Raw genomic sequence first — 15,329 nt, 5'->3', positions numbered from 1 at the left:
TCTCTGTGCTCAGCTCACACATACAGGGTATGGTGTTCTTCAAAGCGCCAGGTGCCATTTTAAGGCTTTGGTGGATACAAGAGTTTTATGGAAAGAAAGTTAGAAATACATTTCCTAGATAAGTAGCATCCACATGTTCTGGGTCTTGTCTAAGATACAGGGCTTTGCAATTGCCTTCATGAAGGAAGGGAATATTAGCAACCTCTTCTGCAACAGAACTCTGTATATTAATTGTAATGCTGAACCAAATTATTACAATTAAAGCTTACTGAGATAGTATATCTTAAATGCTGATTTTGTAAGTTTTCAGGTGGTAGAGTGAGGAACAATTAAAAACTCCTGCTACATACATGTTCAAATAGATCTGGGAACTTCTGGGAAATTCAGCTGCTGACCCGACATTTATATGGTGTATGAACATACCTCTTCCTCCACAGACTGAAACTCTTTATCTTCAGCAGACAGATCAATGAGAATTGTTCCACTTCCAGAGGTGTTCAGAGTTAAGTATGGGTTAAGACCTATCAAAGGAAATTTGAAGGTTAAAAAAAACTTGCCAGAATCCTCCTCCCTGCCCCCAGTCCACAATAAACATCAACCCAATACAACCCCCCAATTTATCTGATGCTTATTACTAGTTCTTACAAGTTTTTTATTTGGGGACAGTTTAGATTTATAGGAAAGCTGAGAGCACCGGGAATTCCTGTGTGCCCTCACTCCACTCTCTAAAGTCATCATCAGGAACATTAATGTTCCCATTTTATACAGTCACAGCACACTTATCAAAATTAAGTAAATTACAGACTTTATGTGGATTTTACCAGTTGCTCCCCACTAATGTCCTTTTAGTTTTCCAGGATCCAAACCAGAAAATTACACTGCATTTAGATGACTATTTTATTGACCTTACAAGTGATAAGGGTTTTGTAAGAATAGTTTCGAAAATCTGTTCTTTATCTCCTATGTGTCATGTTTTCTTCTTCAAATCATTTCCTTTATTAACTAAGCAGCCCTTTCAGCATTTGATCCCTGTATTTTTTGTAAAACTGAGAAGAAACTAGCATGGCCACAGATAATTTTAAATTATCCAAGAATGAGAAGTCATAAAGCTTACAAACGATGGAATGCTTATATTAACCCATAATAGATTCACTTCAGCAATGAATTTATCCTATTTTCTGAATGTCAACAGTTAAGATCATATATACTTTCGTATTTTTACTCTCACAAAAGCTTTTAAAATGGAATCTTACACAGGATTTTCTAATTTCTTTGTTGTATCTATTAACACAACTCTCCTGTAATCTCTCCAAGATCTCCAGAGCTCCACTGTTTTCTCAGGTAGGACTCAAGTCCTTTTTTGTTGTTGCTCAGTCACTAGGTCATGTCTGACTCTTTGCATGACCCATGGACTGCAGCATGCCAGGGTTCCCTGTCCTTCACTATCTCCCTCTCCTGGAGTTTGCTCAAACTCATGTACACTGAGTCAGTGATGCCATCCAACCATCTCATCCTCTGTCATCCACTTCTCCTCTTGCCTTCAATTCTTCCCAGCATTAGGGTCTTTTCTAGTGAGTCAGCTCTTCACATCAGATGGCCAAAGTATTGGAGCTTCAGCTTCAGCACCATTCCTTCCAATGAATATTCAGGGTTGACTTCCTTTAGGACTGACAGGCTTGATCTCCTTGCTGTCCAAGGGACACTCAAGAGTCTTCTGCAGCACCACAGTTTGAAAGCATCAATTCTTTGGCTATCAGCCTTCTTCACAGTTCAACTTTCACATTCATATATGACTACTGGAAAAACCATAGCTTTGACTATATGCACCTTTGTTGGCAGTGATGTCTCTGCTTTTTAATACACTGTCTAGGTTTGTCATAGCTATTCTTTCAAAGAGCAAGCATCTTTTACTTTCATGACTACAGTCACTGTCCATAGTGATTTTGGAGCCCAAGAAAATGAAATCTGACACTGTTTCCACATTTACCCCATTTATTTGCCATAAAGTGATAGGAATGGATGCCATGATCTTCATTTTTTGAATGCTGAGTTTTAAGCCAGCTTTTTCGCTCTTCTCTTTCACCTTCATCAAGAGGCACTTTAGTTCTTCTTCACTTTCTGCCATTTAAAGTAGTATCATCTGCATATCTGAGGTTGCTGACATTTCTCCCAGCAATCTTGATTCCAGTTTGTGATTCATCCAGCCTGGCATTTCACATGATATACTCTACATATAAGTCCTCTGCTGCTGAGTTAATGCATGGCAGTTTCTCTCTGGAGACTAAGAACACTGTTCTGGTCTGAATAACAGAGCTATCACAAACATGCCAAACCCTAATAACAATGTATAGGTATGGCTGCATTATAATATCTACGGGAAGTATGACAACTATACAGAGGAGGACATTTTATAGAAAAAACACTTAACAGAATAAAGTCTGTGATAGACACTGGACTAAGGCATCTTTGAACGTCCCAAGAAGATACTCATAAGTGCTGAAAGATCAGAACATGTAATCTGTTGACTTGATGCACTGAATAGCAGCTAAGCTGTTAAGTCAGCAAGGTAAGAGACAGTCAGAATGTTTGCCACTGGTTCTAATTTGCAAACTGGGTATAATGCCGGTATTATACAGACTCCTAGCTGCAAATGGAGATAAGGCAGGTGGTAACTTTATGCAGAAAAGTGACCCTGATGTGCTAGACCAGACACAGTCATTCTGTGCTGCTGTGGTGTTTCTCCTCCACGTAGGAATCAATGTTCCTACTCAATGCAGCTGGATGTCATCAGAACGACCAGAGGGCCAAAGGCGGCAGGGAGGGACGTACCTCTGCCACTTGGAAGCAGTGTATCTGTTTCTATCATTGTTTCCTGAGCCTTTAAACAGACTTAACTGCCTCCCTACCAGGTTCACAGTGTTTTCTAGTAGAGGCACAATGGCAGTCCAAAACTGAGGGTTCCAGTTCTTCTTCATACTAACATTTCAAAAAGCATCGAGTCTGCCCTCTTCTTTATCTTATAAAATTCTATCTTCTATACTAGCAACGTCTAAGACTATCTCACATTTTAAACGCTTTGCCCTAGTTCCTATCAGGCAAATAAAGTGCATCTACCTTTAATCAATCCCAATCCAGAATTTCAGTTTAAAGCATTCCTTAGCTTGAATCACAGAACTTTCAAAGTTCTCTTTTTGTTCCTCAAGAGATAGACCGTATCCTGGATAGCATACATTCTTTCCTCAAAATTCCCTCAGTTTTGCTAATGGAGGTTTGTCTTTAACCTCAGTTGTACAGGCAGGTCTTCAACTATAGGATGCTTCTAATCTCAGGGTACATCACTCCCTCAGTTGAACAAGAAACTTAAAATGTGGTTCTGACAACTAAAATAACTCATCTTTTATACCAAGACCTGATATACAGGAAGTGTGAACATTTGCAGAACAAATGCAATTTGCATTTTCCTTATGTATCAACATTCAAGAGAAATAAAATATTATTCAACTTTGTTTTACTACGTTTCCTTAGTTGCAACATTATTGTTTCCTTGTACTTTTACAGTAAGTGTTTAAAATGTAACTATTTACAGCAAAAGAGATTTACAACATTATTTTATGGGCAGGCCTGAACACCTGGCCGTTACCTGTTATGTTACCATATGAGATATCCAAGTTTCAGATCTTTTAGAACCATATAATTTTTGAGCTACAATAACTTCAGAAATGAGTGAATGGAAATAATAGAAAAAACTTCAGAGCTAAAATAACACCCATATTTCTGAATGGCCCAGACACTTCACTTAGGTTCACAGAGCTAAAGGTAGCAGTTCAGGAAGCCTAACAGTGGCAGATTTAAGATTTGACTCCAGGTTTCCCGAATCCTCATTAGTATTCTTCTTATCAAGCGGACTATTACAGATTTTAAAATTATCCTTGAGGGCTGTCTTTATGCAAGCTGTTAAACTGACGATAGCAATGACTTAAAATGAAATACCTTGTTGTCCAGAGATAAGTCTCTCAACTCCTTTAATTAGTTTGTGTCTATGTCCATAAGCATTGATTCCAATCTCTTTCAACTCCTTGTGTCCCATCTCAACTAATACATCCAACGTGATCTTATAAAAGAGAATGAAACTGTTTAGAAGACTTGTTTGGAAGACATTCATATATTGGTGTTCTCACAATGTTATTAGACATATATTTATTTCAAATTACTTCTGAACACAACATAGAAATGAAAGCATACCAGCTATTAAACTAAAACTGAAAAGTTGCAGTTAATTAAACAAAAGTTGAATCAAGAACTAACCAAAAACATCATTATTTTCATTTAGTATTTGAACCTGAGTAGAATTAAACTGCAAAACAAAAATACATTTTCAAATTAACCACATTTAGGTGCGCTATTTTATCTCTTCCACTATCACTTTATACCCACCTATTAATACAATGTCTTAATGTAATGTTCCTACAGATTCTGCACTATGTTACCTGATAACTTCAGCATCACTGTTTAAACTAACCCTTTTAACCCTGAATATATGATTCCCATTTTGTGAAACTGAAGGCATTCTTTAAAATCCTGTATTATTTGCAAACCTTTCATGAAGCTTTCTTTGAATAGTCCAGCTTGTAATAACTCTTTCTTAGAATTTCTATGCCAAAAACTTAATTCTTCATATGTTCTTGCTATGCTCCGTAACTAGATTAAAATTCCTTAGAGGTACAAGTCTACAAAAATTACATTTTCTGAACTCAAAAAATCAGTAAATGTATTCTGACAGAAAACTTAAATTAGGACTATTCAAGAAAAGCCCAGATACATAGTTTGTGGAGAAGGCAATGGCACCCCACTCCAGTACTCTTGCCTGGAAAATCCCATGGACGGAGGAGCCTGGTAGGCTGCAGTCCATGGGGTCGCTAGGAGTCAGACATGACTGAGCAACTTCACTTTCACTTTCCACTTTCATGCATTGGAGAAGGAAATGGCAACCCACTCCAGTGTTCTTGCCTGGAGAATCCCAGGGATGGGGGAGTCTGGTGGGCTGCCGTCTCTGGGGTCGCACAGAGTCGGACACGACTGATGTGACTTAGCAGCAGCAGCAGAGTCTGTGTGTCTATATAGCTTCCCAAAGTGGTTAGCAACGTGTCAGGCTTAGAGTGGGTAGTGATTGATGTAAGAGAACTGAACAAACTGAGGTCAAGGATAACTTATCTTTAAGAAACGCATAAGCTAGATTTATTCAAGAAAGCTATTTTGTTACCACACAAGAAACACTTTTTATGTGCTAATAAACTAAACATAACTTAGTGAGTAAACAACAAGAGCAACAAACTGAATGGGAAAAAAACAAGCCAAATTAGAAGAGGGATTGATTTCCAGTCCTTACAAAAAACGCACATCCTTTTCAGTCCTCAATATGTCGAATGGTTCAGGGCATTTCAAAAGTTTCTATTTTTCCCTTGAGGTTCCCCAAAACAGCAAACCAAGTGAAACAACTCATGAAGTTACCTGTTCTCGCTCAAATATATCCATTAGGTGTTCAAGCCCAAGATTTCTTACAAATTGAGTTATGCTAAAATCTATTCCTGGAACTGGAAAATAAAAAAAACAACAAAGAATTTCACATCGGAATAATGTGTATCAACATTAGAACAGCCAAGTTTTGTGATATTGTATGCACAAAGAATATAAAGATGAAACAAAATGTAACAGCCATCACAATATAATATTAAACTTAACATCAAAATTACAAAGAGGACTTCCATGGTGGTCCAGTGGTTAAGACTCTGCACTCCCAATGCAGGGGCCACAGGTTCAATCCCTAGTCAGGGAACTAAGAGCCCATATATGTGCTGCCATACCAAAAAAAGAAGTGAAAAAAGGTATAAAATTTCATCATTAGAAGAAAGGGCTAACCAAGGAGGCACTCACATGTTACAAAGAAATCTTTTCTTTTTTAAAAATTTATGTTTAATTGTATCTTTAAAATAAGTTTCCATACAGCTTAAACTAATATAATATGTCAATTATACCTGAATGTAAAAACGAAGTTTCCCTATCTTAGGGTAAAGAGACTGTAGGTATATGTGTCTTTTTTTTCTTTTTTGGCAGCACCATGTGGCTAGCGGGATCTTAGTTACCCAATTAGGGACTGAAACAAGGCCCATGGCAGTGAAACTGTCAAGTCCTAATCACTGGACTACCACAGAATTCCTTTCCTTTAAAACAAAAAAACCCTCAAAATTATAATACACTGGAAGAGATAAATAAAGGCATAGTACTCAACCAAAAGGATTTCTATAGCTTTCAAAAAGGTTGTTTACATCTAAAGAGTAGGTTAACATTAGAACCTCATCAAGTCTGAACGTAGAGGGAGAAAGTTTCATTAGAATTCCAATAATAATATTAAAAATGACTTTTCAGCAATCCAATATCAGTTATTTTGGCTGATATTGGCTGATATCTCACCTTCCTTTTTCTCCAAACTGGAAGCACCCTCTGTTCCACTTGAACTGACTACTGAAGATAGCTCAGAAAAACTGCCAGACAAATTGTCGAGACTGCTGGCTGCAGAAAGGCTTGATGGGCTGGATGGACCTGAAGACAGAGCATCTGCGGTGGCTGCTGGGCTTCTCATGCCATTGAGCACTTGAGGTTTATAACACGAAGGCAGAGCTGAAGGGGGCATGGCTGCTGTCAGGAGAGCACTGACATCATCTGCCTGGAGTAGATGTCAGATAGAGATGAAATCCGCAGTAAGCAGGTTGTAAAACTCTACTATACCCAACAGAATGCATTAAAAAAAAAAAAAGACAAAACCCTAGCAGATTTGCACTAGAATTGCTTATATAAAAATGATTATTTTAAAAAGTGAAGCAAATAAGTGATATTCAGCTAAACTGTTATTAAATGTAAAACATAATATAGAACATATACTCTGAGGCATACAAAATAGAAGTTTAAGATGTGGCAAAGCAAGAAAAAAAAATCCTAAGACATCATGATTGAAAAGTACTGAAATTAATTTTAGAAATATAAACTTTAAAAAGTAAGATCTGAAAACTTTTAAAGGCATTCTGAAGTAATTCGATCTATGTAGAACTTTAGCAAACAGAATGATGGTTGATTTTTTTGGGAAAAATTTCAGCAACATATTTGTTTCTCAAAATCGAACATTTGGAAGGGTAGGGAACAAGGATATAGTTTTAATCAAATATGCCAGAATGGAAAAAATCCCCAAATTTACTGGTATATTAATTTAATTAGTAACAAATACTATTCTTTCGGTTGCTCAGTGGTAAAGAATCTGCCTGGCAAGCAGGAGACGTGGATTCAATCCCTGGGTTGGGAATATCCCCTGGAGAAGGAAATGGAACCCACTCCAGTATTCTTGCTTGGGAAATCCCATAGACAGAGGAGCCTGGTGGGCTATAGTCCATAGGGTCCCAAAAGAGTCAGACATGACTTAGCAATTAAACAACTATTCTTTTACAATGCTCAATTAAGACACCAAGTAATTAACATTCAGCAAGAAGTAATCAGGACTTGTTTTCATGGCTTGTCAATTATACTGCCTTTTCAATCCTCATCTTCTTTCCCTGAATCTGAGGACTCCCATGACACTCATAGTTGGTATGTAACATTTAAAAATAATAATAGCACAATTTATTGGATGCCTCTTATGTACCTGAGAGCATGAGGTACATCCCCTCATTTAATTCTCACATTAACCAAATACATTTTACCTCCATTTACAGATTAGGTAACTGAGGCTTTGAGGTTAAGCAACCTGCAAAACCATACAACTGTTAAGTGGTAGAGCTAAAATTATAAGGCAGGTCTGTTTGACTCTAAAGCCCAAGCATGTTCTCTAGGGCACCCTGTTTCAATGTCACTTAATTATATCTAGTGGACTAACACATGGGTGGACTGAATTAAAAAAAGTTCACTTCTAAGTTAGCTTGGAACTGGAAGGACATTTCCCTTAAGAAATAATCCTGCAAATACAGTTGAGCTGTCAGCCTGCTTAGAAAATTCTATCCAACCAGCTGAACTAAATTTCAGTTTCTCAATGTAACTTGCAACCGTGGAATCTCTCGGTAGAAAGCAATCTGCAAGACAGACTCTCCTTCTCCATCTCAAGAAGAATTTCCTCTCCCTTTCCCTCTGCTGCTCTGGGTCAGTGTCCTCAGTGGCAGAGGCGAGAGAGGCACCTGAGTCACAGTGGCAACAGCAGAGGCTGGAGGCCACAATGGAGACACCGATAGCAATTTTCTCAGGAGAGGAAATGGAAAAAGGACTTCCCACAGAAAACTGGAGGAACAAACTTGTTTCATGAACGGTTTTGGCGGGGTATGCAATAAAACCTTTGAGATGAGACAGTGTTTGGACGGAAGAAAATCTCTATAAACCAGGCTCTGCAGCTGCATGCTGAAGGCAATGCTCCCAGCTGGGTGGTTCATAAAGACCCCCGGGCCCATACTATCTTGTGCCCCTTGAACGGCGTTCATGAAGCACCTTGCCTGCTTGTTTCCCAACTAATGTAAGCAGTATGCCTTATACTTCTTTTTCCCATTTCTAAAAGTACTCAGCTTACAATAACTGATAATTCTACTATTTACTTATTATATTTTAATACCAAAGAGATCCAAAATTTAAACCAAGCTAAACGCCAGATTTTGCCACATTCACCAAAAAGACATTTTATATATGTATACCAAGGGAATTTTCAAAACGTCAGGAAAGCACTGAGATTTTTCAAAAATCCCATCACTTACTGAAACTAAATCTAAAGGTGTTTGTCCTTCCTGATTTTTAAGAGTTGGATCAGCTCCATGGGCCAATAATAACGCACAAAGCTGTGTTCGTCCCTTCTGGGCTGCCTCGTGCAAAGGTGTGAAAGCCCATTTGTCCGTAGCATTGACACACGCATTATATTTTATTAGCAAAGCTGCTACATCTACATGCTGTAGAAGAAAATAAACCTGTTATAGTCTGAATTATTACTTTATTATATTGTAGTTCTTAAAAAGACACTAGCTACACTCTAGAAATGAAAAACTGTGTTTTTTCTCCATCAAAATTTATGGGCTACTGATTAGAAATTACAGTAGTAGACATTCATATAACTTGAGAAAATATCTAGAAAATAGATAATACTACACAGAAAGAAACTAAACTAATGGAACTTTAACAATATCTCATTTAAGTGTTATAACTGCTAAACATCAATTTATAAACCTGCAGCCTTTCTTAATTAATCAACTGAAGCTGGTCAATACTGATGATTAATATTCAAGGCTATTAAATATAAGTCAGAAACAATGCATCTGATCTCAACAGATTTGTATGACCCCAGTGGATTTTCTGGGTACCAACAAATAAACAAAATCACTAACATCTCACTGAAAATAAGAGATGTGTGCTGAGGAAGGTAAAATAACAGAAGACAAAACGTCCATGTCAGACAGCAAGCTCCCCGCAAGCTACAACAGCCCGAGAATGGAAACTTAGAGGTTATTTACTCTTTAGCGCTCATATTTACTTCTCTGTAAAATGAGAAAGTCAAACTAAATTTCCTTTGCATTGTAACACTGATTTTCACTGAGAAAACTGCCGGCATTTTAAAAGCTAACATGAAAGAACTTACGCCGTAAGATGCTGCATTGTGTAAAGGAATAAGTCCTCCTTTGTCCTGAGCATTCACATCAGCTCCATGTTGTAGGAGATACTCCGCAACTTCTAAATTATTATAACCAGCTAATTCAGGAAAGAAGTAAAATTACTTTTACTTGTTAATATAAAAATAGCTACATATATGTATATATCTATTTCTAAAAGATAGGATTTTTAAAATAAGAGATTTTATAGAAATCTGAAATTCTCCAATGGAATCTATTAAAGATTTAGCTTATGAAAAAAAATTGCCCACTGGCCTCAAGTTGGAAATTTTCAGTGATGAAATTCATTTCTTTCTGAGATTCTAAAGTTATATTGGTTGATTTACTTAAATAGCTCCTTTTAAAACCTTCTTACCAAAGTCCCTGCCTTCATGGTTATTGTATATACAACTTCCTGAACTCAGGTAAATGGTCTCAAGGCTGCAAGCAAAAGGTATCCAATCATACAAAAGCGAAGTTAGGAACAGAAGTGGCTGGCAGAGCAGAAGACAACATATCAGTGGGTCTCAGGGTCCCATTTCCTCAGAAGATCACAAAGACATGCTTTTTGCCAGAGAGAATGTAAGTGTACACATCTCTACGGGCAGCAGAATCTACTGCTGCTAAAGCCATGAAGTAGTAAAACTGAGTATTTTATAAATGTACTATAATGCCCCAGCTGTCATCTTGGGAACCGACAGCTATCTTAGTACATGTTCTTGGTAAAAAAAAAAAAGATGTATTGATATATTGTATCTGACACATAATCATAGTTTGAAAGCAAATCTGGAATTTAACTTTGCCAACATAAAATCAGCTGTCACTTGAAACTTTAAAATCGTTCAAAATATATAATTCATTCACTTTTACTGCAGTTTTCAGCCTTTTGCTGAGACATCTATAGCAAAAAAAAAAAAAAAAAAAAATTTTCAGTAAGATCAAGAAAAACAAAACTACCGTAAGCTAAATACACCAAATCCTAAAGTCCTTCCATGTCTCTAGGCATAATACTACGTAAGTGAGAAACGTTCTGTGTGTACAATGTATTTGTCACTTACAAAGATAACACAGACTTACAAAGTAATAGTGTTCTAGATAAGCTACCATTCAAAGCCTAATGTAAATAATTATGCACAGCACCTTCCAAATCTGAGATCAGGCCACATTTTGTCTTACATGGACTACTAACTCCTGATTGCCAGAGGAAGAAAAGTCTTACCTCACTTTGTTAGTATTTGTGGTTTATCATTTCCAAAATGCTCTAAAAGACACAGAGATGGAGTAATTCTTTCCCTTGGCCTGTGGGGTCCAAACTCACATGGGGTCATAATTTAAAGGTCTAAACCACAAACACTAAAATGATCTCTTATGGGACTTAGCTGGTGGAAATGGCTGGGACTCTGTGCTTCCATTGCAGGGGGCCCGGGTTTTATACCTGGTTGGGAAACTAAGATCCTGCATGCCACGCCAGGCATGGCTAAAAAATAAACAAAAATTCCCTAGGAACATAGTTGCTCACAATGTGAGACTGAAAGGAAATGAGAGAAGAGTACTTCCTACATTACACAAAGTGGCAGAAACACCTGCATTCCTTTTTTCTCTTTTTAAACCATGTATATTTATATTAATCTGTATGGGTCAAACATGCCTATGATGCAACTCCACTAAAAGACTAGTAGCTCAGTGATTTTAATGACCCATTCCCTAGCAACTTTTTCTTCTTTTTTTAAAGGTATATGAATTTTTATTTAAAAATTATCATTATTTTTTGGCCACGAGGCTTGTGGGATCTTAGTTCTCTGATCTGGGACGGAACCCATGCCCCTGCAGTGGAAGCACAGAGTCTTAACCTCTAGACTGCCAGGGAAGTCCTGCTAGCACCTTCAATGCAGCTCAGAAAGCTGTACTGAAATCACAGTGCTGCACTTCATGCAGTGAAGACAAAGACAGACTGTGCCAGTTCCATGAGTGAAAACTCAGAACAAAAGTTAGATACTCAACTATATCCCCCAAATTTCATATGGTGAAGCCCTAATCATTAGTACCTTAGAATGTGACTGTACTTGAAGATAAGGCCTTTTAAGAGGTAATTCAGTTAAAACAAGGCCATGAGGGTCAGCCCTAATTCAATGTGACTGCTGTCCTTGTAAGAGGAGAAGTTAGGACACAGAGACACCAGGGATGCACATATACACAGAAAAGGCCATGTGAGGACTCAGAGAGAAGGTGGCCATCTGCAAGCCAAGGACTGAGGCCTCAGTAAAAACCAATCCTGCCAACATTTCCAAAGCTGAGAAAATACATTTCTGTTGTTTAAGCCACCTACTCTGTGGTAATTTGTTAAGGCAGGCCTTACAAACTAATACAAAAAATAACAAGAATTTTATGTAACTTTTGGAAGTGTAAAGACTTTTTCTGCTTCTGTTTAACAACTATCAGAAGAATGGAAAATTTTAACTTTCCATCAGGAAGGCTGACTCAAGCAGGCATGTTTTTAAAGCTTCCACAGCGAAAACACATTCACCAAAGATGATTCAAACAAGATGATGACCTGGAATAAAGGTTCTAAAGCACATGGAGACTAGCAAAGCCGCTTCCAATTATTCTCACTGAATGTAAATTGCTATACTAAAGAGAGCATGGCCCTGTACAAACACTCTAGTGTATAACGGTATTAGAAGACACCTGATTCAAATCTTTCAAATTTACTTACAGGAAATATTTTACTCAGGTAAAATGAATCTTAGATGTGCCAGCCTAAATCTGTGACACTTCATTCACCTACCTGCTAAATGTAAGGGTGTTGAATGTCGGCCTTGCGTATCACGGCAGTTTACATTATCTGGTGAAGACAGCTTCTTTACTCTGGCCAAACAGCCCTTCTTGGCAGCATCCAATAAAGCTGCATCTCCCCGAAGCAGATCCTGAATGTCTGTATCTCCTTCTTTCACCAGATCCAAAGGAGTGTTTCCATCTCTGTTCTTCTTTGTGGGGTCTGCACCATGCTGGGCATGTGAAAAACAGAAAGGGAAGATTTAGCTTAAGTTTGCCTTTGGATAACGAGAAAATAGTCAATCTATTTTATACAGACACTTAAAGGTTAACATGACTATTAATAATGCTTAATACACAAAAAATTACAATAAAAAATAGACACTTAAATATTACTGAGCTTTAATAATACAAGAATATAACCAGAATTTTAAATTACATTCAAAACAAAGTAGTATTTCATTAAAAATTACCTTTCACATATGCTATTTTGTTTTCACAAACATTTCAATGTTTGTATAAGGTATAAATTTAACTGCAGTCTTGTTTTTACTGTAAAATACCTACAGATACCAACATACTATCAATTTCATTAGCGCTAAATAAACCTGGCTTATAATGTTCATGACATTTATTCTGAAGTCTAGGTACACAATTAGAGTTTTGCTTCCTATCCCTTTACTATTAAAGTTTGGAGCTACAAGTAATATAATAAACATATTCTACATTATATACCCTGTCCATAAATACTTAAATATACCTGAAGCAGAAGTTTGCAAATTTCATATTTTCCTTTGGCTGCAGCTTCATGTAAAGGTGTAAATTTCCATAAGTCAGCTACATTAACTACTGCTCCATGCTTAACAAGAAGCTCTGCAACTTCATAATGTCCATAAGAACATGCATTGTGCAAAGGTACAAGGCCTCTGAAATGAAAAGTTAAATAAAAAACACAACACAAAGATATATTTTAATTTAAATAATTACACAGAGATGATAAATTTATTGACTTATAAAGAAATTTTACTGATTTTAATTTATAGAACATAAATTTATTGTAAGCAGAAATGGAATTACTTTGACAGGGGCAGAGAGGAAATTTTTAAAATATTTAAAATTGCAGAGACCATAACAAGCATCTATTTTGCAATATCTAGGGTTAAGAATTATATATTTTTATTTAATTTTTTTTTCTCTTTTGGCCACATATCAGTTTATGGGATTTTAGTTCCCTGACCAGGGACTGAGTTGAACCTAGGGCCATGGCAGTGAGAACCACTGAACCAACAGGGGATTCCCAAGAAGTATTTTTTTTTTTTTTAATTAATATAAACTGGAAGAAATCAAGTATCCTCAATGCAAACTATTTACTACATTAAAAATCAGTATCACACTACTGTTGCAATCTCCTTGGCTATTATAAAATAACAAGGCATTAAGCAACTAAGTCTTCATAAAAATACTTGATAAAAATCATAAAATCTTAACTGAAATTAAGAAGTATATTTAAGCCAATGTTGGAGAACAGACTTGTCTGAAAATAAAAGAACCACCGTCTCATAAAAATGCCTTCAGGCTTTCCTAGGAAGGTCAGACGGGGGCACAGAGGCGCAGCGATGGCTGGTACTTGCCCTTTGTCTTTAGCGTGCACGTCAGCCCCGTGCTGCAGCAGGTACTCCACCACAGACACCCGGTTATAGCCAGCTGCGAAATGGAGCGGTGTAGACTGACGCCCTTCAATGTCTCTGCAGTTGACACTCTGAACAGTACACAATTTCTGTAGGATGCAAGACACATGATGCTGTATATTCTGACTTCTTGTTTTCATTCATCTAGTAGAAATTTCAAATGCCTGATTTATTTTGTCTCATCAAATTTCTCAGACACTCTCTGCTATTTATTCTTATTTCATTTTGTCCTTTATTGGCAATCCCTCTGGTCCTCTTTTCTGTAATCATCTTCTTTCGCTAAAGCTAGTGGGTAAATTTTATTATTACGATTACTACTGTTTACATAAAGGTAATGTAAGTACCAGTTAGCAACAGTAATTTCCATTTTGTAGCAAATATATATACAGATACACGGGATCACAGAAGCATTGGCATCACCTGGGAACTTGTTAAAAACTCAGATTCTCAGACGCTCTGACCTACTGAATCAGAATCTGTATTCTGACATGATCTCCAGGTGATCTGTAAACACATTAAAAGTCTGAGGAGTACTGTTCTATAACAGTGGTTCTCAAATTTTCATGTGCATTGGGTCCAGTCTCCAGATGTCTGGGACTGGGCCTGAGAAGTTGCATTTCTAACAAGCTCCCATATATTGCTGATGCTGACTGTCAAGGAATTACACCTAGAGAATTATACTGTACTATATGGAATGAATGAATGAATAGAATGCTATTAGTTATGTACCATCCTTGGAAGAATTAAGAAGTTACTCTCAAGTTTTTATGTTTTTTTGGTTGTTGTTGTTTAGATGAGGAAGCCTGACTGAGAGAAGCTGTAACACTCAAAATACTCAAGGGTATTTTGCATGAAAAGTATGAATATTTGAGGAAAGAAAGCAGCACAGATAATAAATCATGGTGTTTAAAAATCCCTTCTCTTTTTTATTAGCCTACCCTAAAAGCAGAGATAAGCTAAGCCTAATAAACCAAAGGAGCCAGGGATCAGTGGTTTTACCTCAACAGGTTTAATAACAGGTCTGATAAAGCTATTCAGTGGCTTTCCACATGAGAGCCTGTTAGATACACACATTCAGTGTTCTATCACTGAGAAAGGGTGTTTTGTGGGTCTAAAGTCGGCTCTAGGGAATAAGTATTTTCAACACGTGTAAAGTGCTGCTGCTAGATTCAGTAGTTATCACTGGCCACTCTAACTCCCTAGCTCTCAA

General features: G+C 37.1%; 1 protein-coding gene across 2 annotated transcripts in view; it reads right to left on the bottom strand.

Moving 5' to 3' along the window:
* Nucleotides 1–15,329, bottom strand: part of TNKS2 (tankyrase 2) — a 66,564-nt gene that overhangs the window by 14,277 nt on the left and 36,958 nt on the right. The window contains exons 14-22 of one of the 2 annotated variants that reach the window (XM_025274180.3): nucleotides 14,063–14,208; nucleotides 13,192–13,357; nucleotides 12,445–12,664; nucleotides 9,650–9,759; nucleotides 8,778–8,966; nucleotides 6,469–6,721; nucleotides 5,509–5,591; nucleotides 3,991–4,111; nucleotides 424–521 (exon numbers count right to left, since the gene is read on the bottom strand). In XM_025274180.3, coding sequence (XP_025129965.1) covers nucleotides 424–521; nucleotides 3,991–4,111; nucleotides 5,509–5,591; nucleotides 6,469–6,721; nucleotides 8,778–8,966; nucleotides 9,650–9,759; nucleotides 12,445–12,664; nucleotides 13,192–13,357; nucleotides 14,063–14,208 — 1,386 coding nt within the window. The remainder of the gene's footprint in view (nucleotides 1–423; nucleotides 522–3,990; nucleotides 4,112–5,508; nucleotides 5,592–6,468; nucleotides 6,722–8,777; nucleotides 8,967–9,649; nucleotides 9,760–12,444; nucleotides 12,665–13,191; nucleotides 13,358–14,062; nucleotides 14,209–15,329) is intronic. The other variant, XM_025274181.3, reaches the window with a different exon arrangement.

The sequence above is a fragment of the Bubalus bubalis genome, chromosome 23 (genome assembly GCF_019923935.1).
Source record: "Bubalus bubalis isolate 160015118507 breed Murrah chromosome 23, NDDB_SH_1, whole genome shotgun sequence".
Classification (NCBI taxonomy): domain Eukaryota; kingdom Metazoa; phylum Chordata; class Mammalia; order Artiodactyla; family Bovidae; genus Bubalus; species Bubalus bubalis.
Note: the sequence above shows the minus strand (reverse complement) of the source record. Positions and strands in the feature narration are given on the sequence as shown.